The sequence below is a fragment of the Hermetia illucens genome, chromosome 2 (genome assembly GCF_905115235.1).
Source record: "Hermetia illucens chromosome 2, iHerIll2.2.curated.20191125, whole genome shotgun sequence".
Classification (NCBI taxonomy): domain Eukaryota; kingdom Metazoa; phylum Arthropoda; class Insecta; order Diptera; family Stratiomyidae; genus Hermetia; species Hermetia illucens.
Genome location: NC_051850.1, coordinates 1,449,310 through 1,476,913, shown reverse-complemented (window position 1 = coordinate 1,476,913; position 27,604 = coordinate 1,449,310). Strand labels below are relative to the sequence as shown.

At 42.2% G+C, this 27,604-nt stretch overlaps 5 protein-coding genes across 5 annotated transcripts; 3 read left to right on the top strand and 2 right to left on the bottom strand.

The window, feature by feature from the left end:
• Window positions 1-598: 598 nt before the first annotated feature.
• LOC119647926 (ADP-ribosylation factor-like protein 1) lies at window positions 599-8,672 on the bottom strand. Its single transcript, XM_038049258.1, has 4 exons — window positions 8,495-8,672; window positions 8,154-8,370; window positions 1,510-1,621; window positions 599-1,439 (listed from the first exon to the last, which is right to left on the bottom strand). The coding sequence occupies exons 1-4, from the start codon at window positions 8,496-8,498 to the stop codon at window positions 1,230-1,232; spliced, it is 543 nt and encodes a 180-aa protein (XP_037905186.1). The 5' UTR covers window positions 8,499-8,672; the 3' UTR covers window positions 599-1,229.
• A 252-nt stretch (window positions 8,673-8,924) lies between these two features.
• Window positions 8,925-11,017, top strand: LOC119647925. The gene is made up of 4 exons (XM_038049256.1): window positions 8,925-9,448; window positions 9,507-9,930; window positions 10,002-10,131; window positions 10,330-11,017. Exons 1-4 carry the CDS (start codon window positions 9,066-9,068, stop codon window positions 10,413-10,415), a joined length of 1,023 nt encoding a protein of 340 aa, XP_037905184.1. The 5' UTR covers window positions 8,925-9,065; the 3' UTR covers window positions 10,416-11,017.
• A 1,312-nt stretch (window positions 11,018-12,329) lies between these two features.
• Window positions 12,330-21,896, bottom strand: LOC119648883. Its single transcript, XM_038050779.1, has 4 exons — window positions 21,399-21,896; window positions 21,164-21,236; window positions 13,828-14,097; window positions 12,330-13,763 (listed from the first exon to the last, which is right to left on the bottom strand). The coding sequence occupies exons 1-4, from the start codon at window positions 21,450-21,452 to the stop codon at window positions 12,436-12,438; spliced, it is 1,725 nt and encodes a 574-aa protein (XP_037906707.1). The 5' UTR covers window positions 21,453-21,896; the 3' UTR covers window positions 12,330-12,435.
• A 140-nt stretch (window positions 21,897-22,036) lies between these two features.
• Window positions 22,037-25,849, top strand: LOC119648884. Its single transcript, XM_038050780.1, has 2 exons — window positions 22,037-22,230; window positions 25,307-25,849. Exons 1-2 carry the CDS (start codon window positions 22,179-22,181, stop codon window positions 25,723-25,725), a joined length of 471 nt encoding a protein of 156 aa, XP_037906708.1. The 5' UTR covers window positions 22,037-22,178; the 3' UTR covers window positions 25,726-25,849.
• A 744-nt stretch (window positions 25,850-26,593) lies between these two features.
• LOC119648855 lies at window positions 26,594-27,163 on the top strand. Its single transcript, XM_038050732.1, has 2 exons — window positions 26,594-26,792; window positions 26,854-27,163. The coding sequence occupies exons 1-2, from the start codon at window positions 26,705-26,707 to the stop codon at window positions 27,060-27,062; spliced, it is 297 nt and encodes a 98-aa protein (XP_037906660.1). The 5' UTR covers window positions 26,594-26,704; the 3' UTR covers window positions 27,063-27,163.
• The last annotated feature ends 441 nt before the right edge of the window (window positions 27,164-27,604 follow it).

Below are 27,604 nucleotides of genomic sequence, written 5' to 3'. Positions count from 1 at the left end.
TACTTCTGCGAAATCGGAAATGGTTTCATGGGTATGACATTAAAAAATGAAGAGGAATGATTGGTAGGGAACTATAATGGGCGGGCCTATCAGGAATGGAGCAGTAAAGTGTGCTTATTGTGGGATATGCGCAAAAAGGATTGCTTAAACCAAAAAGAACCTCCGAATCATTGGGGAAAATTCTCACTAGCTAGGGATATCTACGAACACTGCCTGCAGGTTTTGTGCGGAGTGTGATGAAACCTCTATACACGTCCTGGGACAGTGTCCGGCACTTGTGCAAAGTAGGTCGAGGCATCTGGAAGAACACTTAATATCAGATGCAAAGCTGAAACATCTGAAAGTAGGGAACATACTAAAGTTCCTAACGGTTACAGGCCTGCTTGAGATACTATGATCAATAGGTACACTATAACCAGTAAAAGGGGCACAATAGTTCTTCAAGGACGCGGTGCGACTTTCCCTTAACAAAATAATAATAATAATTGTATACTCGAAACCTTTCAAGGTAAGTAAATGTCAGTATTTTTAGGCAATTGGGTTCTAATGTGCCATCAGCATTACCAATATCATGCACGTTTCCGAAAAAAATATAGGATTCAGTAGAAATATCTTTATTTGGTTCTTGAAAGATTCTTTTTACCATCAATCATCTTCTTAAATATTAAAAGAATTTTTTAATTAAGTGAATGCATACATTGTTTCCATCGTTCTTTCATTGCCGCGTCAGCTGCTTTCATTAAATGATTTCAAAATCTACATAAATTCGTACCACTTACAGAAGAAAGAAACAAAAAAAAAATGAACAAATACACAAAAGAATTAAATATAAATACAATTATTGAACTTTCTCGTTTTTGTTTATAATTTGATTATCGTCAGGAAGTTATTTAGTCTTTTTTTATAGCGAAGAGACTTCCAGAAATTAAAGAATGTACACAGCTTGCAGTATTTTGTCTTCCGATATTGTTCGAAAAGTCATTGAAAGGAGAAATTCGCGTAGAAGTATGGAGTATGGTTTGGGATTGCATGGCAAGCGTATACAAAAGCATCCATTTTCGACTCCTACCATTTTCCACTCTATTCCGTTTCACCTTTTGCTTTTATCTTGTTTTAGAAAATAATTTATAATAGTTTTCTTTAAAAATTATATTTTCCTTCCTTATAATTGTGTGTGTTATATACTTTTCTTTAATTATAGTTAAAAATTATTTAAATGTAATTAGAGGCTATTTCCTTGATTGTAAGGCATTAGACAACCAATCCATGGCTTGATCAAGCCCCTCCCCCTTAGTCGCTGATGTTTTGAATATTTGGAACGTTCGATTTTTTAACGCATCTAATCCGAGCGCTTGGTGTACCTCTGCCACAGACATACAGCCTTCCATGTCTTGCTTATTGGCCAATACGACTAGAATTGCGCCAGCCAATTCTTCTTCCTGTTATTTGTTTATTATGTTAGCATTTTGACTGGCAATTAACAGTGGAGTCGCATTATTCTGTACTTACCCTTAACATGTAAAGAAGTTCATCTTTTGATATTCCTATTCGATCTCGGTCGGCTGAGTCAACCACATAAATAATGGCGTCTGTATTACTGTAGTAACATCGCCAATAAGGTCTGGAAATGGAAGAAATATTACAGCTGATTTGTGAAGACATCTAAAAAGCATAAATATATTATGTTAGTGTCCAGCTAGCTGAGTACTTAGAGCACAAGGCCGTCGTACGGAAGGTCGAGGTTAAATCTCTCTCGAACGATGCAGTGTTGCCTGAATGAGCTTCGACTCCGTGCCCGCAAACCGACCAAAATCCTTTTTTGATAGAAGTCACGAAGAAAAGGCGACCCGACCAAAGAGAGGCGAAACTGGAGCGTTGATGTTTGGAGATTTATTTTTTTGCGTCCAAATTTGATTGGACCAAATGGTGCAGAGGAAGTTCGCCGGAGAAAGGAATAGGAGTATATTTAGGAGTGCACGGTATGAACCGTAAAATATTCTCGGTATGTCATGGTCTGTGGATGCATAACATGACGCGGAAGTGGGAAAATACTGATGTTGGACGGTCATGCTACCGTGTCCAAATATAAGGGAATTCTGTAAGATGATTTGGCTCCCACCATTGAAGCGTTGAATGAAAAAGTCAATATTATCATTTTTCAAGAAGATTCGGCCTCTGCAAATTGCACCCAATCTGAAAGTATTAACGAGTTAAGGGTGGGGAGGAGAATCTTTATCTTCGACTGCAAGCGGCTCTGACTCGATTGAAAATGTTTGGGGACTATCTCCTCGACATGCTTTATGAATCGATGTCAGAGCGCCTGGAAACTGTAATTAAGGTTTAAGGACGTGCAACTAGATTTTGATTTTCGCCTGTATTGAAACTCCTTGAAAATGTAGCAGATTTAAAGTGAAATATATGCACACATATGAATCTTCTATGGAGTTCAATTTCTACAAACTTTTCTGAGTGAACGTCTCAGTAAAATTCAAACAATGTCGTCTGTCGCACGAAAATTTTCACAATAAGTGAGGTATTTTATTCCCCTTCGTAATAGATAATATTTCTGGGCAATATCTATAGATTTCTATACATTTCCGTTAAATGTTTCGAAGAATTCAAAAAATATACAAATTGGCAAATGCGCGAGTTTTATCTACAATGAGATATCCTTCGGCTTCTCTTAAATAAATTTTAGTCTCCACGAGTGTAAGACGTGCATCCAAGCCCGACGAGAGGGAGGTGGAAAGGCGGAATTTCCACCCGACCCAGAGTCGACATTTCTACTAAAAGCGTAGCCTGCATAATCATCTCAGACACATATAATTTTCACACCAGGCCTCGTTTTTCCGCATAATTGTCAATTCGGTCTCGGATTTTCCTTCTGCGGCCCTGCGTCTATTACACGATCTGAATTGGCTGAGAGGCGGCGACGGTCGCTCAGAAGGGAAATCATTGCGGGTTTGTACAGGTTCCCTGTCTGGTGAAAATATGCTTGTCATTTAGACCATCCAGTCTCCCTATTGATTTTATTTAATTTTTCAGATATACAAAGTTCCAAGCAGGTGTAATATTGGAAGAGCCCCCTCCCCTTTAGATTGCCATGGGTGGGATTCTAAGCAACTGAACTCGGATATGCCAAGTCTTCCAAATGTTTTTTTTGTAGTCGTTGTTTTTATCACGATCCTATGCCGTGTGCTATTCCGGCTGCGACCGTTGGCGAATGCAGAGATGTCGGTTGATAGTAAGTGTTCGACCACGCAGAATTCCCAAGATCTAAGTATTTTCAGAAACACACGCGATTTTGTACAAGTGTTCAAAGGACGCAATGAGACGAAAACACCAGATGATCACCCTGGTCAATGCTTATTTCCCGAGGCATTACATGTTGCCATAAAAATGTAAACACACACAGAGCAAGGAGTTACGATAATTGCTGACAGCTTCGAATTTGTCAATTAAAAAAACCTTAGCACACCTGAGTCTAGTTCTATTTTTTTTTTATTTGAAGATTAAGTAGTTCCGAGTCTCCCATCCATTTGATGGCCGACCGCGTTAAATTTAACGGGCAACTTACTTCTTCCTCCTAGTGCCTGGACTGGCGATCTACGATTAAATAGAAGGGGGACCCAGGGGCACTCAATCCTCAAAGAAAAATATTGTTGAATGACGTTACACGGTTTGTGGAGAACTTTTTCAGGATACTTCAATCAAACGGCGAGTGTTGTTGAGTATTCCAGCCTGACGCCGAGATAGGTTGGTAGTGCAACGGACATCAAGGAGCAGTCCTAAAGGACAAGAACTACACCTTTGAAGCAAAATACTATGTTCATCTTTTCCTGCTGTATCCGTGACGTTGTTCACAACCAATTCGGTTAAATAATTGAATTATTGCATATGAGACCATGCACTGTTTATAAAATAATCCGGGCTTATAAAAACGAAAATATGATTGACAGGAAAGCGCGCTCTGGTCGACCTGAAAAACTGCCGTCGCAAGACAAGCGAGTTATCCTTCGAAAGGTTCAGTGTATTCTGCGCCAGAATGCTGAGAAACTAGACATCTTAGATTCGTTCCAATTTTACCAGGATAACGATCCGAAACATAAAACGTATGCAACCCGGGCATGGCTCCTTTACAACTATCCTAAAGTATTGACCATGCTTCACCGGATCTCAATCCCATTGAAAACGTATGGGACCAATTGCAATATTCTTCAGCGCCCACCTGTCCCAAATAAAGCAGAGATAAGAACGCGAATCCTCGAAAAATGGAATAATCTTCCCATACATTACCTTCGAACCCTGGTGGAAGCGATGCCTCGTCGGTTGTTAGCCGTAATTAAAGCCAACGGTGAATTATTAGAAAGTAGAAGCATTAAAAACTGCATCATGAAAAGAGTGCCCATAGTCCATTTATTGAAGAGGGGATCTTAATGGATGGTGTCTCAGAGGTTAAAATTGCCAGGGGCTTATAACAGAAGAAACCCTGATAACCCTCAAAAATTCATTCCGTGAATTACGATTATACTAGCTTTTCACGGATTCGAATTTTCAGAACACATTGTGTTTGGTTACACCCGCGTGTCAGTGGAGTACTTCATACCCAAGTCTGGACAAACTCATGTGTAAACGTAACGCGCGTGTTTTTCAAGCACTTCTCAACATTAAACTCCTATTGCGATGACGACTCCTTCTCGAGAGCCGATCTTGCCACACGTGGTGAAATCGAAGCCTAAAAATGAGAAGCCCTTGGCTTTCCGTTCCTGGCTACTGATAACTTGGTCGACGCCGTAAACGCCGAAAATGCGATTTTCCCTAAAGTGCAACAACTCTGTTCTATGCTGAAGACAACCAAAACCTCTGTTCTCTCGGCTGAGCAAGTAGCCATTGTCCAAGTTGTCAGGTATGGCTAAGCCAAAGAAAATCCTTATCATCACGGTATCCCTTCAGTCAGTTACCTGGCTGCTCAAGCCCACGATGAAATAAGGAAAGCTCGTCTGGAAAAAGTGCTCACATTCTGGATTCCTGGGCATAGCGGAAACTCTTACAATGAAATGGGGGATGATACTGCCAAACGAGCTGCTTTTTCTGACGTCTGGAAACTAACACGGAATATCATTCGTTCTGAATGGAACGAGGCTTTCAAATTCATTTCCTTAGATAAAAGTATATTTTTTTCTCGTGGCTTCCCTAACATTCCCGTCAAGCTCCCTCTGGATAAACCTGGCCAGTTTTATAAAAGAGGTTGGAAGCAGACTCTAGTTTTGCTGTTCCCTCTTCTGCTTATGGTTTTCCCTCTTCCTTTTCTTTTTCGCTATTCTTCTTACACTAATTTTTGCGTGCTATCTTAGTTTCACATACCGCCGCATACCTCGCGTGTTTTTCCATTTTTTCTTTATAGCAAATAAAGAGATCCAAAATATCTCCGTTTTCCACATCTTCTAAGATCAACATTTCTCTGAATTACATCATAAGCTTATCGTAAACGTTGACATCATAGGCAACAGTTTGCCATTCCGTTTCTGTCGGGAGTCACCATAAGCCGGATCGGTGTGACACAGCATTGCATTGCTAGCTTGCCGGGATCTCGCGGAACAAACAAAGTCAACAACAACAGACAATAACTCTTTAACATAGGGGATCCATTCGTCTATTAGAGCGGCATTTAAACTACGGTCAACCTGCTCAACCTGCTCAACAAGCGGTTCTCACTATGAAAAACAGGAAGGCGCCAGGTCCTGATGGCATCCCAGCGGAAGTTTACAAACTGGTATTCCGCCAACGGCCAGAATTGCTGCTCGAAGCGTTCAACGTGTGCTTGAAGGAGGGCATTTTTCCTTGTCGCTGGAAAGTGGCCAGACTCGCGTTGATCAGTAAGGGTAAAGGAGACCCGGAGCTCCCGTCTGCATACCGACCGCTGTGTATGCTTGACACGGCCGGAAAAGTGCTCGAGAAGCTCATCAGGGGTAGACTCGCTGAAGCGATCCGTGCTGCCGGGGACTTATCCGCAAGGCAGTTCGGGTTTAGAACAGGGAAATCTACAGTGGATGCTGTTATGGAGGTCGTAGATGCGTTTAATCGAGCCGGGGCATACAGCCGCCGATCTCGACGGATAGTGCTCCTCATAACGCTTGATGTCAGAAATGCCTTCAATTCCGTAAGATGGACAGATATGCTAGGCACACTAGAGAACTCCTTTCACGTGCCAAGCTATCTCTTGCGGATATTGAGGGATTATCTGAAAGACCGCTCCCTGTTCTATGAGACGCTAGAGGGCCAGAGGAGGATGGAAATCACGTCGGGAGTAGCGCAGGGATCCATCCTAGGGCCGGACCTCTGGAACGCTTCCTACGATAGTCTGCTGAGACTCGATATGCCTGAAGAGTCGCGCCTGGTCGGTTATGAAGACGACGTTGCGGCACTTGTTGCTGGACGCACTGTTGAACAGGCGCAAAGCAGACTTGGCATATTGATGCGACGGGTAAGCGGATGGATGACTGCTCACGGTTTCAACCTTGCGCTGGAAAAAACCGAAGTAGTCATCCTGACCAGAAGGAGAATCCCAACCTTGCGTCCCATATCGATCGGCGAGTTGACTATAGAGTCAAAACCAGCGATTAAATACCTTGGTTTAATGCTCGACTCGAAGATGAGCTTCTTCGAGCAAATCAAAGCAACCGCGGACAGGGCTGCAGCAGGAGTCGCGGCCTTGAGTCGGCTGATGGCGAATGTCGGGGGCCCTATATCAACTAGGAGACGTCTCCTCATGGGAGCAACGCAGTCCGTCCTTCTCTATGGTGCGGAGGTATGGGCTGATGCCCTTGACAAGGAGGTGCATCGTAAACGCCTCGCTCAAGTGCAGAGGCGGGAGCTTTGCGAGTGGCATCTGCTTATCGCACCGTCTCCGAACCGGCTGTGATGGTGATTACGGGAGTGATCCCCGTTGCCCTCCTTGCCAAGGAGCGCAAAGCTATCTATCGCCGTAAGAGCGAAATTTTAAGAGAAGTGGTTGCCCGTGAAGAACGTCAACGCACCCCTAACGAGTGGCAACTTTCTTGGCAAAATGAGCCAAGGGGCAGATGGACTGCGCGGCTCATCGACAAATTAGACCCGTGGTTGAACAGAACGCACGGTGAGATTAATTACTTCCTTACCCAACTTCTAAGTGGGCATGGAGGTTTTCAGTCTTACCTGCACAGGATTGGGAAGGCGCGATCTCCTGATTGTGTGTTCTGCAATAGAGTGGCGGATGACGCTGAACACACCTTTTTCTCTTGCGAGAGGTGGGACGGCCTCCGCCAGCAGCTTTATGCAGACACAGGGGAGCTCTCTCCAGACAACATTGTCAGAGAGATGCTGAAGAGCGCAGGCAGCTGGAATCGTATTGCGCATTATGTTCGGGCTCTTCTTACTACGAAGAAGATTGAACTCGACCGGCAGAGGAATCGGACGGTAAGGGGTTCTCTGAACTAACAACAACTCCCTTCCTCCCCTCCCCTCCCGTTGGTGAAAGGAATTCCCTGACTTGAAGGCTCCCAAAGCCGGGAGAGCGGGAGGGCTAGCCCGAAGTAATGTGTCAAACGATTCCAGGCTAGTTCTCTGATGACAGGGAGGTGTTTAGTTGGTAGTCCACCAGCGTGCTGTTGCGGGAGTCCAACACTCTGTGCGTAAACGCATTCACCTACCCCACTCCCCAAAAAAAACCTGCTCAACCACATTCCCTACCACTAGCGAAGGCAAACAGGCGTAGTTTTTGTACGGATTCAAACCAAACCACCAGAAAGTGTGTGGATGAGGGTGGCAAGATTTGATAAAATACCCTTTAGCACCCGCGGGAAATATCTTACGGAAAGTGAGGCGCAACCAACCACCCGAATTGCATTCCGTTCACATCACCTCTCAACCGAACAGCATTCAAACAAGCCGATACGTGGTCACTCGTCATCTAACCATAAGAAATTAATACTCTTCCGCATTACTCCAATATTTCTTCATCACCACCGCCGAACTTTGATAATATTCGCCCTGCACATATCAGGATGACTCATTTTCTGGGTACTGGAGTTATCTGTGGTGTCACGGGGAACTTGGCATCATAAATTTCTTTTCGAGCGAAATTCACTTTTCGCGAAACACTGGATTCCACTCACCTGATACTCGTCTGTCCGCCGAGATCCCATACTTGAAATTTTAAGTTTTTGTACGTAACTTGCTCGACGTTGAAGCCAATCGTTGGAATTGTTGTCACCACTTCACCGACCTGCAGTCGATACAAGATTGTTGTCTTGCCGGCACCGTCCAAGCCCAGAATCAATATTCGCATTTCACGCGATCCCAAAAGACCGCGAAAGTAACTGAACAGTCCGCCTAAAGTCACAAATGAAAGACCATATTAAGAAATATGCGACGATAACATGAAATTTAGAGAAATATCGGGTGATAACCTAGAAAATGTTTTCAATATTTTCATAGTGTTGGATTGGAAAATTACCCATTTCGATGAATGTAATGTGGCACGATCTTAGTAAGTGGACTTGGGGCGATGGAAACGCATAGGTTTCAATAGTGCGGCAGTGGGAATTTGCTCGACAAATGCAAGACTTTATCGAGGAATCGTCAATTTACACTTCCGTGTCGTGAAGGAATCAAAATGACAGATGAATTATGACAGATGCAGATTTGATGTTAGTTTTGACGTGTCTAATTGGAGGTTGCCTGATTTGTACGCGGTGTTCAAATATAGGATTAGTTGACAAATCCTGAAATGGATATACGTAGATAAGCAACGAAGCATAATTTCTATATAAAGGTATCCTTGAAAGCTCACTGTTCGAGATTTATTAATTTGGGCGACTGATTCTTTCTTATTGGAGGGCAGTAGTTTGTCCCAACATGTCCCAATGTTGTCCAGCTGATAAGCGTCAACTTGACGTTTGATGATGATGTAAACATAAGTGACGATTTTATTGCGATTTATGAAATTCCTTATCCCTAGTCTTTGCATTGTTAATTTTGCGTGCGTGTAGGACTAAAGTTGACATTGTAGATGTCCTAGCAAATTGATGGCCGAAGATCAAGAAGTGCAACAGGAAGCAGGGGTAAACGGCGACCAGATAGAAGGCACCGGTCGGAATGAAGAAACGCAAGAAGAAAATCGCTGGACGGACGAATTGGCGGAACGATTGAATATTCTTCACAATGCAACAATGCGAACGGGACGAGTTACAAATGCAGATCTCTACGAGGCATATAGAGTGTCTCTAGAAGCAGAGCGACCTAACCGGATCCACATGTTCTACGCTTTCGGCCTGGTTCTATTCGTGATGGTCGCCACTCCCATCCTCTGCGAAGTCTTCCAATTCCTCTTGGGTGTCCGTTGCTTTGTTCCGAATAATTACCTGGTCTGGGAGGCCACTCGTCCAATAAGTGATTGTCGATTTTGTCGGTAAGTAGAAGGGCCCAAGGCAACAGTTTGAACCCTAAACATGAAACTTCAATTGCAGTGGCGTTCGTGGACCACTTGTCCTTCATAACTTAACCCGCGAACAATTCGCTCCGTTCGCATATTCTTCCCAACCCATCATCATCAAAGGCGCCGTGTCGCATTGGCCAGCAGCCAAAAAACTGAATTACGAATATCTTAAGGAGTTGTATGAAAGTGTGCCAGGCGCCCTGGACGAGGACTGCCAATTCCTTCATTTTCGTTCAGATTTCATGACGCTCCGCGATGTATTCCAAATGTCGGAGGAACGTGCGAAGTTTGCAGATGGCAATCAGCCATGGTACGTTGGGTGGAGTAACTGTCACCCGGTTATTCTGAGCGAATTGAGGAAATTATACCCGCGACCGCATTTCTTGCCGGAGGACGCTGAGATGCCGAACACTGACTATGTGTTTTTGGGGTACGAACAGGGTGCGATTATGCATGTAAGTTGGTAACTTCCTTTTCGAACAAAGGAGACTTGATGCCATTGAAACGACCTTGTCTGTCTCCATAGTTAGACTACATTCCGCGGCTAATGTGGCAAGCACAATTGCAAGGGAATAAGAGTTGGGTGCTGGCTCCAACTCCGGAGTGCGATCAAGTTTGTCATTCCTTTTCGTTCTATGTGGAGCCAGGCGATGCTGGTAAGTAAGAACAGAACTTATTACTCAGAGGAGATAACGTAAATGTTCTCTAATGAAGCTCTTGGTTGTGTTTTTATTCAAAATATGGCTATCTGCTGAAAATAACACAATTAAAAAGCGAAAATAGCCCTTTTTGTTTCATTCACTCGCTAGAAACACTGTCAATATACATTTTATTGATTTGAACCCTTTCTGCAGTCTTAGTAGACACTCGCATTTGGTACCACGGAACTTCCATTCCCAAAGGACAATTCGCCCTCACAATCCAGTCGGAATACGGATGATGGCTCGCTTTGTCGACGAATCGATAAAATCCTAATCTGGGAAACGACAGCTCAAATAGACGTAAGCCTAGCTTTATCAGAATTTTTCCAAAAATCACGGAATCTTTCCACAATCAAATATTTATAACTCAACGTTCTGATTATTTACTACTTACTGGTGCCATTCATATTAGTCTGTAAGCGATGGAAAGTGTTAACGTGGGAACGGTTATGTCGGGAAAATTGCTCATAGTTTTACTCCGTAATATTTATGACATCATTGTTTGTAGAGTGCTCCCGTTTTGTGGATTTCTAGTCAAAAGTTTTGTTTCGTAACGCTTTTCAGTTTTTATAAGCAGCCAAATATGTAGTGAAAGAAAAAACGAATTGGACCAATTTTTGTAGCCGTACTTTGCCTTTATCCTGACGGATGTGATTTGCTTTTGCTGGGGTTTGGATGGGAATGGATCGTGTATTATGAACGAGAGATAGTCAGTAAGTTGAAATTGTATCGATTAGAATTTAAGCTAGAAGCTCACCTCTAAACCTGTAAAAGTTCCGTGTTCATATGAAAGCATTTAAGTTATTGTATTTTATGCCAAATAAAAATTGTGCAATAAGTTTCATAACAAGATAGTTTCCTTTTTCTACTCACGTTTATGTATCAATTATTGCTGCGAAAAGATTTAACTCTACCGAAAACGATCCGAGGCGCTTTTGAAAAAGGAGGAGCAACGAGACACTGCAGTCTGAAAAATCGTGCAACAACCTCAAGGAGAAGGTGGAGCCTTAGCGATTTTATTTACTACCCATCCAAAGCATCTTTAACTCGCTAAGTTGGTGATTTGCCCTTAAGATGAAGCGACTAAAACCAATAGAAATTTGTAGGCTATTACCCTGCAAATCTCGAATCTTCTTGCTGTTGAAACGTTAACTACCCCTTGGATAGGGATTAATCTCTCAGCTACAGGCTTTGCCTATCATTAGGTGGCCTGATCTGATTATGCTTCAGGTTAAAGTTGCATAATTCTGCAAGTCCTCACGCGACCTCCTCGTGGTGGCCGCTGGGAACCGTTTTCGAAGGACCCCGAGCCAAGGTGGAACAGCATACGCCGAGGGCTGCGTGGCCAATGGGGAACTTGGTCTTTACTATGCGAACTCTGAATACCTTGAGCACCTTCAGTTTCAAATAAGACCCTTACCCTGGTGGCCGGGCTGGCCAGGGTAAGGGAGGAGTTTACTCTTTCCCTCCACCATGCTTCTGAAGACTCTCCATAATTGTGAATCGAGATCCTCATTCTGAACGATTAGGAGGCCCATGAGATCTTCTGTCTCTATTGTTGGGAGAAAAACTGTCGCCATGTTTGCTCTTGATATATCATCTCCAGCACATGTTGACAGTTCTACTCTTTCCCAGCCTGGCAATTTAGGAAGTATGGTCCTAATCCACTCTGCAGTGTCTTCTGTCGCGCAGTCCACCAGAATATGACCTGGTCGAAAGCGTATTCTAAGACCTGGTATGAATTTCTTACCCATTATTCCGCCGCCTTTTCTTCTCAACTTTCTATTTAACCTGCATCCAAGCTGGAACGAGTTTGTCATCCACATCTTAGTGAATTCATAACTGAAAACAACCACTTTCCTAAGGAACCAACGATTTATATTTAAATGTCTTCCTTACATATAAAAACATTACATAAATATTCACTTGTCCAACATCGACAAACATTGCCACTGACACTATTGCTTCAAAACAGCGATAATCCGTGGTCTCATCTATTTCGACTCTAAATACTACTCAATAAAAAATAAAGTGATTCGTTTAAGGTTAACAATAAGACACCTGAGCGCAACATCGCAATGAATACATTCCGATGCGTAGAAACTTTCTAAGAATGAGGAGAGCTAAAACAACCACCATTGAAACGATCATGATATTATGAAATGGATATGCATTTCGAGGCTGATTTCATACTAAATATATCGAAATAAACAATCAAATACACTTCATACAAAACCAACCAAAAATGCAACAACTGCATTATTGAATCTTCCCGTGAATTTCATTCTGGGCTCGTTGCATCACATCCAAGGCACCTTTCTCGATTAGATTATTAGCTAACCGTCGTCCTAGTTCCTCACAGCGTTTGAACAGTTCCAAACCGTAGCAATCATGTCTAAACATTCCACAAAACAGGGAATCTGAGTCATCTACGATTTTTATTGTTTCCTCTTCGTTATCTACAACCGTTGATTTGTTCAGATCACAATCGATCATTTTAACGGCGGGTTTATTCTTAAGGAACGGGCAACTGTCTGGTTTCAACTCAAGCAAATCTTTCTGCTTCAGAGTATTCTGTTTTGAAAACGGGCATTGTGCAGGGATGGCGGCATCCTGTGTGCTATTCGATCGATCTGATTCATCTTGGCCTTTATTACAGTTTAATAAATCTTCAGCCGTTTTCCCAGAAACCGGGCACTTGCCTTCAGCTGCGAATTGTACTTTATCATCTACGCCCACGTAAGGACATTTACCCATGAAATCCTGCCCGATCGGTATTTTCAGAGGACATTCGTCAATTTTTTGACTGGAATTACCATTCTTGGCGTCTTTTTCATGTAGCGCATAATAAGGGCATCGTTTAAATAGTTCCCCATGCACATCAATTAAATACTGAACATCTACCTGCGATGCATCGCCTGAGCCTCGGTCAGGCACTACATCCTCGTCAATTACTTTCGGACTGCCTTGTTTATCATGCACGGGCTCGGCTTCGCTTTCACTCAATCTCAATTTCTTACGAGGTGTTTCGTTGTCATTATCATCAGTTGTATTGTTGCCCTCTACCTCCAGAAGTTTACGACCAGCTAAACAACATTCAGCTGCATCTTGAATTTCAATCGATCCATCTAAACTCCATACAGCGCCAGAAAGTCTAACATTAACGACATCCAATTTATTATTATTCCGAAGAGAACCATCTAGACTTGTAGTCACCGCAACGGGAGCGCTACATCCTCCACCCAAAGTCTTCAAAAAGCTTCTCTCCGCTAAAATTTTGCAAGACGTTTCAATGCACACCAACTCATTTAACATCGAGAGAATTTTCGCATCATTAGACCGGCATTCAACCGCCAAAGCACCTTGCCCTACGGCATAGAGAACATCTATCGGTTCCAAAATTTGACTGATGCGCTTCTGCCATCCCATTCGCACAAGACCAGCTTGTGCGAGAATTATTCCAGCGAATTTCGATGTAGCGGCGTCTAATTTAGCTAAACGAGTATTCAAGTTTCCACGAATATCAACGATTTCTAGATGGGGATATTTCCGACGCAACTGAGCTGTTCTCCGTAAGGATGAGGTTCCTGTAAATTAATTGAAATAAATCGTCACAACATAATCGGGGTCAATATCATTATTTTAACTCACCTATAACACTTCCTTTGGGCAAAGTGCTTAATGTTTTGCCTGCGTATTTCTCATTAAGGACAAGGGCATCACGCGGATCTTCACGTTCCAACACTGCACCAATGGCCATGCCGGGAGGTAGAGCTGTTGGCAAGTCTTTCAGAGAATGGACGACAAAGTCTACGCCTCCTCTTCTTAGAGCATCTTCCAAGTCTCGCGTAAATAAACTTTTTTCTCCAATTTTCGGCAGAGATACATTTAGAACTCTGTCGCCAATTGTTGACATCGTATCTGTTAATGAAATAACTTTGAGTATCAAAACAAACAAGGAAGATTGTAATCTTATAGAAGTCTGTCCAGTGCAATGGCTCATTAGTTTCAATTGCTATTGTGTTTTTGAGCAAATTAACCTATTGTCGAGAATATTTTGTTTAAGGATTGAAGGGTCTCAAGTCCGCATCAACTTAATGCCAAACTGGACAAAATGGGAAGCAACTCCGTTTTTTGGTTCACGGACCCCTAGTTTAGGACTTAGCACCCAAACTTCACCAAATATTAAGCGAAGATGGCTTTACCGTTTCTTACAGGGTAGAGGCAAGTCGTCAGATGCTGCTTCACCTCTGCCCTGGGAGCAGCGTGACCCAAACGGCACGCAGATGTTAAATGCTCGTTTATATAACTCGCAGAACACTGACTGCGAATTATAGTGACCATAAATTCGCCCATGTGTCCAGACAGCTGAGTGTCGCTCGCAACACGACGCAAGGCTGTCGTAGCGGAAGGTCGCGGTTGAAATCTCACTGGTAGCAGAGGGATTTGTTATCGTGACTGGATGTCGGATACCAGTCGACTCAGCTGTGAATGAGTACCTGAGTCAAATCAGGGTAATAATCTCGGGCGAGCGCAATGCTGACCACATTGCCTTCTACAAGGTTCTGTAATCCTGTAGTGTACCGTTACGGTCTTGAATAAAGTGCTCTAACACACTTCAAGGCCCTGATCCAATATGGATTGCTGCGCCAACGATTATTATTACTATATAAATTCGCCCATATTTCAAGCCAGAGCTGAAAATATTTTGTTTAAGGATTGAGGGGCCCTAAATCCGCATCCACTTAATGTCAGACCAGACCAAAGAAGAAATAACCGTAAAGCCGTCTTCGCCTAATATTTATTGTCGAGTCCAAGGTTTAATTTCATTATGATATCAATTACCAATTGGACAAATTCCCCTTTTTAAGGTTCTGTATAAAACAAAACCTTGTTCAAATCGGTTTATTTCTTTGTTGGTTAAAACTTTTTATTGAATTAACGCATGCCCAGCAGTTCAGGAACAATTTATTCCCTTCTTCAAAGGGAGATGATCAAAAGTTTGCCCTATCATCAACATTGGTAATTCATTGTACATGAATTTGATCAAATTCCTGACAACTGAATAAATTCATTCAATACATTCACGAGTGATCCAAGTCAAGGGAAATCTTCAAACCATATGTAATAGCCGAGGATTTCCAACAAACTGGAGATCCCTTCTATATAACGACATTTAGTTTAAAAAAAAAAGCAACTCCTCAAAAGTCCTTCATTCAAATTGAACGTTTTCAGGTCGACTCTATACGTGATGCTCTCCCAATTCTTTCTCACGGGAAAGATGTCACCTGCTTCCGAATGCATATACATTTTAATTGGGTACAGAATTAGAATAACAGAAAATCGTTCGACAAGGTTTGTGGATGCGGGAAAAAACGAGTGGTCATTCTACTCGGGATTGGTGACTGAAATTGAAAGGGGCAGAATAGAAAAACTTGTCACGGAAACTGGAGCTGATAATTTTATCCTCCGAACTTTGAATTATGGTTAGAAGGCGATTTATTTGAGCATCCCGGATTGAGGTAACTAAATCCCGAATTGAGGTAACTAAATCCCGGACAACTAGCATGACTCGATGTTAAACCAGATTGCTTCTCTAGAATGAGTTTGCTGTATGTTTTGCGGAATTTTTAAGGTGCTATATGACAGAGTTATGCAGGAAATACTTCTTTTTTTTAACCTTTGTCCCGTTCACAAGCGAGGTCCGCAGAAAATGCACAGCAATGATCAATCAGAAACGAGTACTTATACAACCAGACAACACTAGACTATCCTCTTTCAGACAAACTAATTAAAATATTAATAAATTCGTTGCAATCAACGCAGCATATACTCCGGACCTTGCGACATCAGACCACCATCAGAATTTATCAGACAACTGCACTGCAATTTAGCCTTAGACGTTATGAGTTTTTCAATTCTAAGAACAAAAAATCCAGTCAGCGTAGAATTAGGTACCTCTTTCATAAATAGCCTCAAATGGATGTTCTGGGATTGGAATGTTCATTCAAAATAAAGAAGAAATAAGAAGACGTTCACCAAAGTCTAACCGTAAAGTGGAAATACGCTTAATACTCATATCAATGAGAAGGGATCTGAAGCACTTTGGCAGGATTTGACAACAATGACACGTTTGTCTATGTTCCACATGAATGCTTTATGATACTCGTCTACACTTGCGAATTATTATTATTATGTGTCGTCAAGAATTGTTGGAACTTCATAAAATTTAATGGGCCAGTACATAGTCGCTTCATTCCGCCATTTTGACAATCACAGTAACAGAATTCAATTTACCACGGTTACACTACAAATCAAACTTTTTATATTGTGTGTGCCTCTTTGAAACTCTTGTTTAAATCATTAGCTTTGTGAGCACAGAGAAAGTTATCACTTATCGTAGCCCTCCAAATTTTGAGACTTAAAAATGAATCTTCTTCTCTTTCTTTTTCTTCAGCCTTTGTCCCGTTCACAAGCGCGGTCGGCTCGTCGTGATCGGCTTCGTCATTTGGCTCTATCGAATGTCTGATCTGGGTGCATCTCGAGGCTTTCAAATCCCCATCTAGCGTATCAAGCTACCGTTGTTTAGGTCTGCCTTTTGATCGTTTACCATCGACTTCGATGCTCAAACCAATCTTGGCAAGTGAATTCTCGTTTGCACGAATTGCGTGACCATACCATCGAAGACGCCTCTCTCGTAACTTTTCCACGATCGGTGCAACCCCATAACGATCGCGGATATCCTCATTTCGGATGTGATGTAAAAGTGTGACGCCACTAGTCCAACGTAGCATCTTCGTCTCCATTACCGCAAGACGCCGTTCATTGTCTTTTAAGTCGGCCAACACTCAGAACCATAGAGAGCGACTGGACGGACGACATTGCGATAAATTTTAGATTTGAAACGTTCGTTGATACGTCGATTACAAAGAACTCCAGTTGTGGAACGTCACTTAATCGACTTAGAAATGAATGAAAGCATAAAACACAGAAATTGTTGTATTGATTTCCCAGAGACTCATTTCTCTAAAAAGCACTGACTACTTATTTACCGGGAGAAGCAATTCATATCAGCAAATTTCCATGACAAATTATACAAGTGTTATGCAATTTACAATTGTGATAAAAGCCTATTGCAGTTTCTAAAATTGTTTACATTCTTCTAGAAACTGATGATAACAGAAACTCATATGACTTGAGACAGACTGAACTAAACTTCCCAGATTTTGTCGTGGCGCTGGGATAGAACACATTATGCAAGGCGGCATCAATAAATAATTAAAACAGATATGCCTCCTTTCTCTGACTGAGGATTGAGGGTGTCCAGGGTCCGCATCGACTTGATGACGGACCAGACCAATATTTCTCCTCTTATGGTCCACTGAACCCTCTTTCTGGGTTAAACACCCAAATTAAAAAAAATGACTGACAGTTCCATCCATAGCAGAGGCAACTGATTTTAATCAGACGCTGCTTCACCTCTGCTCTGGGAGCAGCGTGACCGAAAATGGCGACAGGTTGTAATCGTTCCATTTAACATTTTAACGATCTGTTGCAAGTAAGGGAAATGTTTGGTTGTAATATTCAGACCTTATTCAATTGATACTTATTCTGGAACTAGACCATTCATAAAAAAAAATTAAGAGGTGACAATCTTTTGACAAAATAAACATACGCAAGTAAGTTATTTGAATTAAAATCTCCAAAATGTTCTTGAATGGCCGAAATTGAGGTTTCAAGTTTGCAAACATACCCCCCCCCCCCCCCCCATCCCCCATACAGCTACACTAAAGTGTCCCCTAGACATGCGATTGGATGCATCTATGCTAACATGGGGTGGGTTCTTTGTAGGCTTTAGTCGCCCCCACGTGTCATCCTACCTCATGATCTCGATACCATGGGTTGTGGAGAAACTTGTCTATTTTTATATGTTGAGCCCCTTAAGGATCATGTAGACAAAGAAGAGAGAAAAGATCCTAGAAATTGAGGAGATTTTTGGATAGTCTTCATCGCAACCGATCACGACAAGCCGACCCTACTTGTGAATAGGACAAAGACTAAAGAAAAAGAAAGTGCAATCAGAATCATCTGTCTTGAGGGCTTCCCGAGTTACAGATCCAGCCAACCACTTTATTATGCAGTGCTTTCGTGCGTTTGCCGGTCGAAGTTATCAGTTCAATACCGAATCGTCCACACGAGCATAAGTGTTAGGCGAAAACGACTTCATAAGTCGAACATCGCTTTCTTTAAGTCATGATCTTGCAAACCATTCATATACGTTTTATTCACGAATCAATAGAAACGCCACATTGAATTTGACAAGGTTACCAATTTTTAGTTCATATTTGTGCTTGTGGCATTATTTTCCTTCCTCCTGGAGTGCTGACGCTACGCCTTCCTAACGGCGTGACAACTATTGGCTTTGCGGGCGATATCGGGGTAACAATAGTGACAAAACGCTTAGACGAAATCGAAATCTATGCAAATGAAACGATATGGGAGATCAATTCCTGATTGTAAAAGTCCGGTCTATCATTTGCTGAACATAAAACGGAATTAGTGCTAATCAACAAAAGAAGGAAAGACACGACCGTGAAAATTAAAGCTGGGGAAAAAACAATTTACTCCCAAGAGTCGCTTAAATATTTGGGAGTAATGATTGACAAAAGACTCAACTTTAAAAAAAACATTGAGTGCGCTGCAACTAAAGCATCTTCCATCGCTGTAATGATCTCGAGGATACTACCGAACATTGGTGGACCAAAACAAAGTCGACGTCGTCTTATTTCAAGGGTAGTTAGTTCCATGCTACTCTACGCAGCTCCAGTTTGGGCAACCGGTCTGGAAAACAAATCAAACTGCGGAAAACTAGGAATGGCGTATCGACTAAGTGCCCTCCGGGTATGCAGTGCTTATCGAACGACATCAGAAGAAGCAGCATATGTACTGGCAGAGACAATCCCCATAGACATCTTGGCGGATGAAGGTCGGCGTCTCTACGACAAAATGTATGCAATCGGGGAGTCCATTGTACTTCGACGGCAACTAACACGGCGGGAATCCATCGCAAAATGGCAAGAAAGATGAAACGAGGCACAAACTGGCCGTTGGACCTACCGTATCATTGCACACATTCGAAGATGGATTGAAAGGAGCCACGGGGAACGAAGTTACGAGCTAACACAGTTTTTAAGTGGACATGGAGGTTATCGGGCTTATCTATATCGATTTGGACACAACGAGTCACCATGCTGCCCGAGATGTGGTAACGTGGCTGAGAATGCGGAACATGTTGTATTTGAGTGTCCAAGGTTTACAGCACACCGAACTAGGCTGGAGGCGATCGCAGACAGGCGCTTAACACCTGGAAATATAGTGGAGTTTATGTTGGAATCAACAGAGGCTTGGAATCAAGTGGTAATTGAGCTGACAATGATTCATCAACGGCTAAGGCATGAAGAACTGCGAAAAAAACAAGAAAGGGAACGAGCAATAATGCGCCGCAGTTAAGAACTGATCTAGCCCCGCGATGCAATACTTAAAGCAATCCCATGGGGAGAATGGAAGAAGAAGGACGTGGTTTTAGTGAGTAGAAGTCTCACATAAATGCATGGCAAGAGCCAGCAGTAGGTTTTAAACCTTTCCACCTTCCAACGATGAAAATGGGGAGGATGAGGAAGAAGAAGGAGGAACATAGATTGAGGTAAAGTAGCAACAGAATAAATCACAAGATAACTGCGGGTATTTAGCTGTGAGCAGCCAGAAAATTTAACAGATGGTGCGGATAGCTAGGCAGGACAGCGGAAGTTGCGATTGTGGGACCAGAAAGTTTTGGGGTTTCTGTACTTTAGTGAGTCTCCAACACTGGTCAAATGTTCCTTTCTGGACTTACGTATTAAGGATTTGACCGAGGAACCCAGAGATCTGAAAAAAATAACTAAGCATAGGTTTTAAGAACTAAGTCGGCATAGGTTCTAGAAAACAGGAGCTGCTTCCCCGCAGTGTGCCATTGTCGAAGTTTTTGTGGACTTCAGTAGTGAACCAGACAGGGTAAGAGCCTAAGCACTTAAGAGAGGAGGAGACGTAACAAAAAATATACATATTATGATCCAAGTAAAGAAGGTAAACAGCTACAGCGACAGAATATAAACCTCATAGGTAAGAAACAAATATAAGAAAATCGTAACAAATATCGAGTTATTTGCGAAGGTCAAAGACACTAAGTCTCGACTAAGCTCCCAAATATCGTTTACATCTACCTAAAGATTGAAGAACCTACAAATTGACAGACAACAAGATAAATTATGTTTTATTACTTTATTCGACCTAATAGTTTATTGTCTCAGGGATCAGAATCTTAACAATTGTTTGCTTGATAACGAGGGTGAGCTTCTAAAGCATAAATTGGGGATTTCATTATGACTTAATTATGTTCCATTTTTACAATCACCCGTTCATGTTTTGGCGGCAATTAACATTCATACCACCTTACCGGCTCTTTAGCAAAATAGAGCAGCGCAAAAGAACCCGTAGCAATGCACCACTTGATAATCTGGCTTTTATCTCTCAACCAGTAGCATTCAGAGACCCGCTCATCCGCAGCCACCCGCGCTTCACCCTCTTAAAGCGAGCCACCAACGAACACTATTTATTCTCGCCACTCATCATGATTTAGCGATTTTTTCTTCAAAGCTAATCGATAACAAAGTAAGGTCGTTTAATATTCGGAATTTCTGTGACATTTTTATTGCCTGTTCATAACTCGATGCAAATTCACGAAGGCAATTCCCCACTATTTTGCCAATAAGTCTTTCTATCTTTGCCGGCTTGCGTGCGTGCTCGTAAACATTTACGACAAATTTAGCACGAGATAAACTCCCAGAGAGGGGGGGGTTGGGGGGCACATGCTAATCTAGACTCCGGAAACCATTACTTCAGAAATAGACGTGCGAATGGCTACTCACGCAGCACAAAAATTAATACTTACGAATCTCGAACCGCTTTTCGGGGTGGAGTTCTTGAAGAAGTCCGATCACATGCTTGGTTTGGATGAGCGCCAGCTGTAATTGCAAGCAAACAAATAGTACGTCACTGGTTTGTGGCAAGTACTAATGTTATGAGGATTTCTGCAGAAAGACCCAATGTGAGAGTGCATTCACTCCTGAGGTAGCCCTCGATGGTTACATCATGAAGAAAGCGCCGACTGAGTGCCAGATACTCACCTCGCTTTTTCGCGAACCAACTCGAATTACATTCCCTTCCGGTTGTTCAGTCATTTTATATTTTGATATAGCAACGTCTATACTTAATTTAATCAATTGAGATGAATAGAAAGTCAGGTCACGATAATTTGCCCCGAGGGTCCTACACTTTTAACATTTTCAAAGATGAACTCCTAAATTGCAATTACATCTGACCCTAGGAAAACATAGTGGGATTATCGGAATTTCAAATGTGTGTATTTGACCCCTTCGAACACTAATTTTAATTTACAATTGCTATAAATTCGACCGCCGAAAACACAAGCACCAACCAACCGAGCAATGTTCACGTTTCACTGTCTCACACTTTCTCAATTGGAATCCTCATGACCTGTCAAAAGACTGAATTCGCCGCGGAACTCTTATCAGAATGATATGCATGTAAGAATCTAATGACAATTAATCGAAGCCTTGTGAACCTTGTGAAAAGTAATATAATTTGATCGACTATCCCCCAATCTGTTTAATCTTCAACATTTCTGTTAAAGTGAAGTAAATCATCGCTTATATTGAATAAATTCATAAATAAATGACGTGTAGTATCTTCGCTGCATGTTTTGAATTTTTTTCTGTCAGGTATAGCCACTTTGTGATTTTTTCGCAGCTAAGTTGGCAAAAATGTACTTCAAATCATTTAAAACCAAACAAACCAAGGCAGTTCATGTAGGAAGAAAAATTCGGAAAAAGTCTCATATTTAAGTATATTTTAGTTGAATTGGATTATTTAAAATCTTGAAGAAAATGCCGGAAGATAGTAGAATATTGTACCATGAAAAGATACACGCTGAGTTGGGTAAGTTTTCTGTTTTTCTGAAAAATTTCCAACGGTTGATAGGTTTTTTTCGAGTGACCGCTAGCAATTTGTGAACATTTGGCAGTGAAATTGAAGAGGCTCAAAATGTATACTATTTCGTTAAAGATGTTATCTACGGCAGAAAGTCAAAAGATCTCAAAGAGCTAATTTTTGTGACTTTACTGACAAAACGAGGCTTTATAATTAAAAATTTGGGGAATATGCACAGTGATTTTTCGACACTTTTCCGACTATCAGAGGTAGCCCTGTCCTCGTAGCTAGCAGAGCTACTAGAAAGTTTTTTAAACCCTTGTTCATAACTGAGTACATTACAACATCCTATCTCATATACAAGTTTTTATCCATAAAGTTCTGAAACCCCATAAAGTCCTGCGTAGTCTTCAACGAGAATGATTAACTTTTAAAACTGAAGTGCTCTGGGAAGCACAAGGGAAACTGACTTCTGTTTCCCTCCCTGGCCCAGATCTCCAGAGCAAGGCTCTAGCGCTTCCTTAACCCTAGAAGCAGAAATCTCTTTGAGGCCCCCAAAATAGCTCTAGCTAAAGTTGAGTAATCCAAAGGAAGCATCTCAGGATCACCCTACTTTCCTCGACTTTGATAATACGGTAATGCACAGTGCAAATCACGTAATTCTATGCGCATCTGGTCAAAAAGCTCCCGCGATCCGAAGGGATCATAGGAGGATCAAATCCTTCTCGGCATAGCGCACTACTCGCTAATGCGAGTAGATTCCATCCTTCACAGTCGTCAACGGGGCGCCGACTATGTCCACCAAGGAGCTGTCAGAAGTGCAGTCTTGCTTGTCAAGGAAGTCGATCTCTTTTTCTTCAGCCTTTGTCCCGTTCACAAACAGGGTCGGCTCGTCGTGATCGATTTCCCCATTTTATCAAAAGCCTGATCTGGATTCCGAGGCTTTCAAATCCCCATTCAGCTTATCAAGCCACCGTTGTTTCGGCCGACCTTTTTGTCACTTACCATCATCTTCGTTGTTCAGACCCATCTTGGCGAGTGAATCCTCGTTATCGCGAGTTACGTGACTATACCATCGAAGACGCCTCTCTCGCAATTCTTCCACGATCGGGGCAACCTCATATCAATCACGGATATTCTCATTTCGGATGTGATCAAAGCGTGTCACGTCACTAGTCTAACGTAACATCTTCGTATCCATTACCGCAAGACGTCGTTCATTGTCTTTTATAGTCGACCAACACTCAGAAACATACATTTCAGGTTTGAGACGTTCATTGATACGTCGATCGTAAAGAACACCAGTTGTGGAACGCCACTTCATCCAGGTTGCGCTAATTCGTGAAGCAAAGCAGTTCTTCATTAGCTGATAGCATTGACCCGAGATATTTAAATCGCTCTGGGCAGATCACTGCCGCTGACAGTGATTGTGCCTGTTTCATGGGGATCGGTCGTCAAAAATTCAGTTTTATTTAAATTCAATCTGAGACCGTGTTGCATGAGGCGATGATTCCATTTTTGAACAAGTTGCTCGAGATCATTTTTGTTATCAGATGCTAGGAAAACATCATCTGCATAAAGCAGTGTGTAGGGCGCTGGACGTTGGATATCCCGTGTGACGGTGTCTATAACAAGAACAAAGAGGAGTGGTGAGAGGGCGCTTCCTTGATGAACACCAACAGAGACACGAAGCGGTTTAGATACACCCGCCATACTTCGAACTTTACTTTTCGGATCGTGGAGGAGCAATTGAACCCAGTGCACAAGTTCTTCTGGTACTAAGTGTTGTCGTAAAGCATACCAGATGAGTTCGTGTGGCACACAATCAAACGCTTTCTCTAGATCCAGAAAGGCAATGTAAAGAGGGCGATGCTTCTCACGGTGTTTCTCCATGAGTAACTGCGCAGCGTGTATTGCGCCAGTAGTTCCGCAGTTCTTGACAAATCTGGCTTGATTCACGGTTATTTCAACGATTTCGCGAATAGGGTTGTCAAGAATGCGTTCAAAAATCTTCATGGTATGGGAAAGTAACCGGATCGGACGGTAATTTGAACATTCTGCTGGGCTACCATTCTTTTTCCATATTGGAACAGTGGTACTTTCTTGCCAGTCAGATGGTGTTCTTCCTTCCTGAATAACTCGGTCAAAGAATTCACTGAGCCACAGTGTTGGGTCCCAGCTCTTCGCTTTCCAGAGCTCAGATGCGATGTCGTCAGGTCCTGTTGCTTTCCCCGATTTCATTTGTTTTATTGCCTCCTCGACTTCAGTTGCGCTGACTGGTGGAACTGCTCCAAATGTCGGCAATGATTGTGGAAGTGGAGGATGAGCAAATTCTTCAGTTGAAATCTGCTCGAAGTATTCTCGCCATCTATCCGTTGCGTCTCGACGGTTGGTAAGCAAAGTACCGTTCTTGTCATTAACACAACAAAAGTGTTCGATATCGCGTGTGCATTCATCACGGCTTTTAGCAAGTCGATACAGATCTCTCTCGCCATCCCGAGTGTCCAGTTTATCGTAAAGATTTTTGAAATGGTTCGCTCAGGTGACAGCGACCGCTTTCTTTGCTTCCCGGTTGACATTCTTATAAATTTGCCAATTAGCAGGCGTTTTATCGTCGAGAATTTGTGGTAGAGGCGTTTCTTTTCACGGACCTTCATTTCAACATCATCATTCCAAAGGCAAGTATCTCGGTTGATGTACCGCTTACCCGACTTGGTGACCCCGAGGGTTGCAGATCGTGTCTTTCATTTGGTTCCATGATTCTTCCACATTCGTAATGGTTGGCAATCGTATGAGTGAGATCGTTTCTTCTTTCTTCTCACCAAACCGCCACCATTTAATCTTTTTCCCTAACCTCAGCATTTTATTTTACTGGGGATAGTACAAAGTACATTGCCACAAACCCTCCTCTTGGGAGGGGATTGGGACCAGCATGCTATGTAAATAATATGAGGGAGTTGCATGTCCTCTATGTTCTTATGACCCCATTTGGATGCCCTTGAGATGGTGTAATATTGGCAAATTATACAAAAAATGTTATGTTATTCCATTTCTTCTAATATTTCATATATTGCCACTCCCATAGGTCGCATTATGCATTCAATCGCAAACCAAACAGTTAAGATTCGTCAGATTGTAGCAAAAATATCTTCAATTCTATTGAAATTGGACTGCGTACCCCTCGAGCAATCAAGGTCACCAAACGAAACGATTTGCCACTACAAAATTAACAATGCAATCTACCATATGACCAATATCGTCGAGAAATACGATCGAATTAAACAGGACATATTCAATCAAAGTGAATTTGAACTGAACGACAGATTCGAGGAATACCTACTGCTTTCGATAAGAAGAATTGAATATTTGAAAACAATCGCTCGACGTTTGTCGGCAGTAGCTGATAATATAACAAGAATCTACGGTGAAATATCGCAGGAGGATCAAACAGACACGGATTTAGATTCATCGTATGCAAGTAGTGGCGAAAATGTTTCCAGTTAGGGAGAAGAGGCAGCATGTAATAAAGTTATTAGAGCTGATAGGCGTGGAAGTCAACGTGAATGAAATGAGTGAAATTTGAGTACTGATTGTTATTTACCGAGTAATAAAAATATTATCATGAATATGTCTTGAGGTTTATTGATTCTAGGCCAACATCCTTAAGGCTGTACTTCCAAAAATTAGCTACAGTTGCCAAAGTTTTCAATTTAGATTAACAATTATTTGATTGAGATATGTACGCAATATTGTTGAAACCCAACACCTTAAGTTTAATACTTTGTAACCCAATCTTATTTTTAACTACATCTCTTATTGCAATCAGGTATGTGTGTGTGTGTGTGTGTGTGTATGGTGGGGGAGAAGCTACAGCTTCTGAGCACTCAGGCCGTGTTAGCCCATTGTACTCGCCTCCGCCGTCTAACAGAATATTCCGGATTCGTTAACGTATCGCAGAATTTCCGTTAGTGGATGTGATGCTACCCGCCGCAACTGGAGGACATCAGCACCAAAGATCTGATGCCTGATGCGTCCATAGGCGGGGCATTCACATAGGAAATGCTCCGTGGATTCCGCTTCCTCATTACAGGAGAGATACGTATCATCTTGAGTAATTCCTATTCTGAACATATGCCCAGCTAGTGAATTATGGCTTGTCAGAATGCCCACAATTCATCTGCAAGTCCTCCTGCTTTTCGACAGGATAAACTTTGCGGTATGTTCGGTTCTGGCAGGAAAAGTTTGGTGTGCCGATCAGCATTTAGGCTCTGCCACCTGATTTTGCGATTTTACATTTACAAATTATTTGTTCATTATTTTTGTTCTTCAAATTTGGTAGCAGAGCACATGACGTTACTGAGGTCACGTCCGCAACTTGACAGATTTCCGAAACGTCTAAACAAAAACACACTAGCGAGGAAGTTATATGACCAAGTGTTAATTTTAGTGCGTGTATCCTTTCGAACAGAGAATAGAATAAAAAATGGCACAAGGCAAAATGAAGACTAAGGCCAAACTCCCGGCAAATGTGAAGAATAAGAAAAAAGGGGCTGCTTTTACACGTCGATCAAGTAAGATAATCGTTTGTTTTTGTAAACAACTCTGTACCTAACCTCAAGCTACAATGTGCAGATGCCCCAATAAAGCCGAAGAAAGCCAAGTTCCAGGAAGCGCAGAAGATCAAGCAAGCCATCACTAATATGGTTAACAAGTCGGTGGAAGATGAAATCCGAAGCGTTGCCGTAGATACAAAGGGCAATTTAAGTAAAGCGCAGGAAGCAGTTGCCCAGCAGAACAAGGCAAAAAGTGACACGGCGAGTACTTGTTCATCCCTGAAATAAGTTCATCAAAGATTAGAATTTAAGTGTGTTACTGATAAGAATGATATCCAATAAAAAGTGTACATAAATGTTTATAAAATAAATGGCAAAGTGCTAGGAAACATTGCGTTATTCTTGGTATTACTGGAGGAATCAGCTCTAATTACAATGTCATCGTAGATACGGGAGACTATCAATTCCCCAATTTATCAATAGTTATTGTGATACTACGATATTATTGATGCTAACTAAATAATCAATGGCACAACTGGCGATATTCGGGCTAGACCTTAATGAGAAGAGAACTGCAAATATATCTATAAATACAGAAAAGAGACCCATTCAGCATCAGCCGAGACAGAATGCTCTCGAGCAAAACGGAGTCGAACTGCTCTGTGTGCTGCAGTGAGGGGAGGGCCGGTAGCAGGAATTTTAGAGTTCAGCCAACCGTCTACGTATTGTATTCGAGCTGATATGCACACCTCCAACCACACGGTGATGACTGGTGGCGGTTCCTTCGAGTCTTCATTGTAACAGATCGATCGTCAGCTTGGTTTGTGCCC

Bases quoted from the DNA above. Each gene is read 5' to 3' on its own strand.
- LOC119648855 (XM_038050732.1), top strand. From the start codon at position 26,705: ATGGCACAAGGCAAAATGAAGACTAAGGCCAAACTCCCGGCAAATGTG. The intron at 26,793-26,853 runs GTAAGATAATCG...TACAATGTGCAG, and splicing joins TGCTTTTACACGTCGATCAA to ATGCCCCAATAAAGCCGAAG.
- LOC119648883 (XM_038050779.1), bottom strand. From the start codon at position 21,452: ATGACTGAACAACCGGAAGGGAATGTAATTCGAGTTGGTTCGCGAAAA. The intron at 21,237-21,398 runs GTGAGTATCTGG...TTGCAATTACAG, and splicing joins TTGGTTCGCGAAAAAGCGAG to CTGGCGCTCATCCAAACCAA. The intron at 13,764-13,827 runs GTGAGTTAAAAT...ATTAATTTACAG, and splicing joins GCCCAAAGGAAGTGTTATAG to GAACCTCATCCTTACGGAGA.
- LOC119647926 (XM_038049258.1), bottom strand. The intron at 1,622-8,153 runs GTGAGTGGAATC...TTCCATTTCCAG, and splicing joins GGCGGACAGACGAGTATCAG to ACCTTATTGGCGATGTTACT. The intron at 1,440-1,509 runs GTAAGTACAGAA...AACAAATAACAG, and splicing joins AACTTCTTTACATGTTAAGG to GAAGAAGAATTGGCTGGCGC.
- LOC119647925 (XM_038049256.1), top strand. From the start codon at position 9,066: ATGGCCGAAGATCAAGAAGTGCAACAGGAAGCAGGGGTAAACGGCGAC. The intron at 9,449-9,506 runs GTAAGTAGAAGG...CTTCAATTGCAG, and splicing joins AGTGATTGTCGATTTTGTCG to TGGCGTTCGTGGACCACTTG. The intron at 10,132-10,329 runs GTAAGTAAGAAC...CCCTTTCTGCAG, and splicing joins TGTGGAGCCAGGCGATGCTG to TCTTAGTAGACACTCGCATT.
- LOC119648884 (XM_038050780.1), top strand. From the start codon at position 22,179: ATGCCGGAAGATAGTAGAATATTGTACCATGAAAAGATACACGCTGAG. The intron at 22,231-25,306 runs GTAAGTTTTCTG...CCACTCCCATAG, and splicing joins AAAGATACACGCTGAGTTGG to GTCGCATTATGCATTCAATC.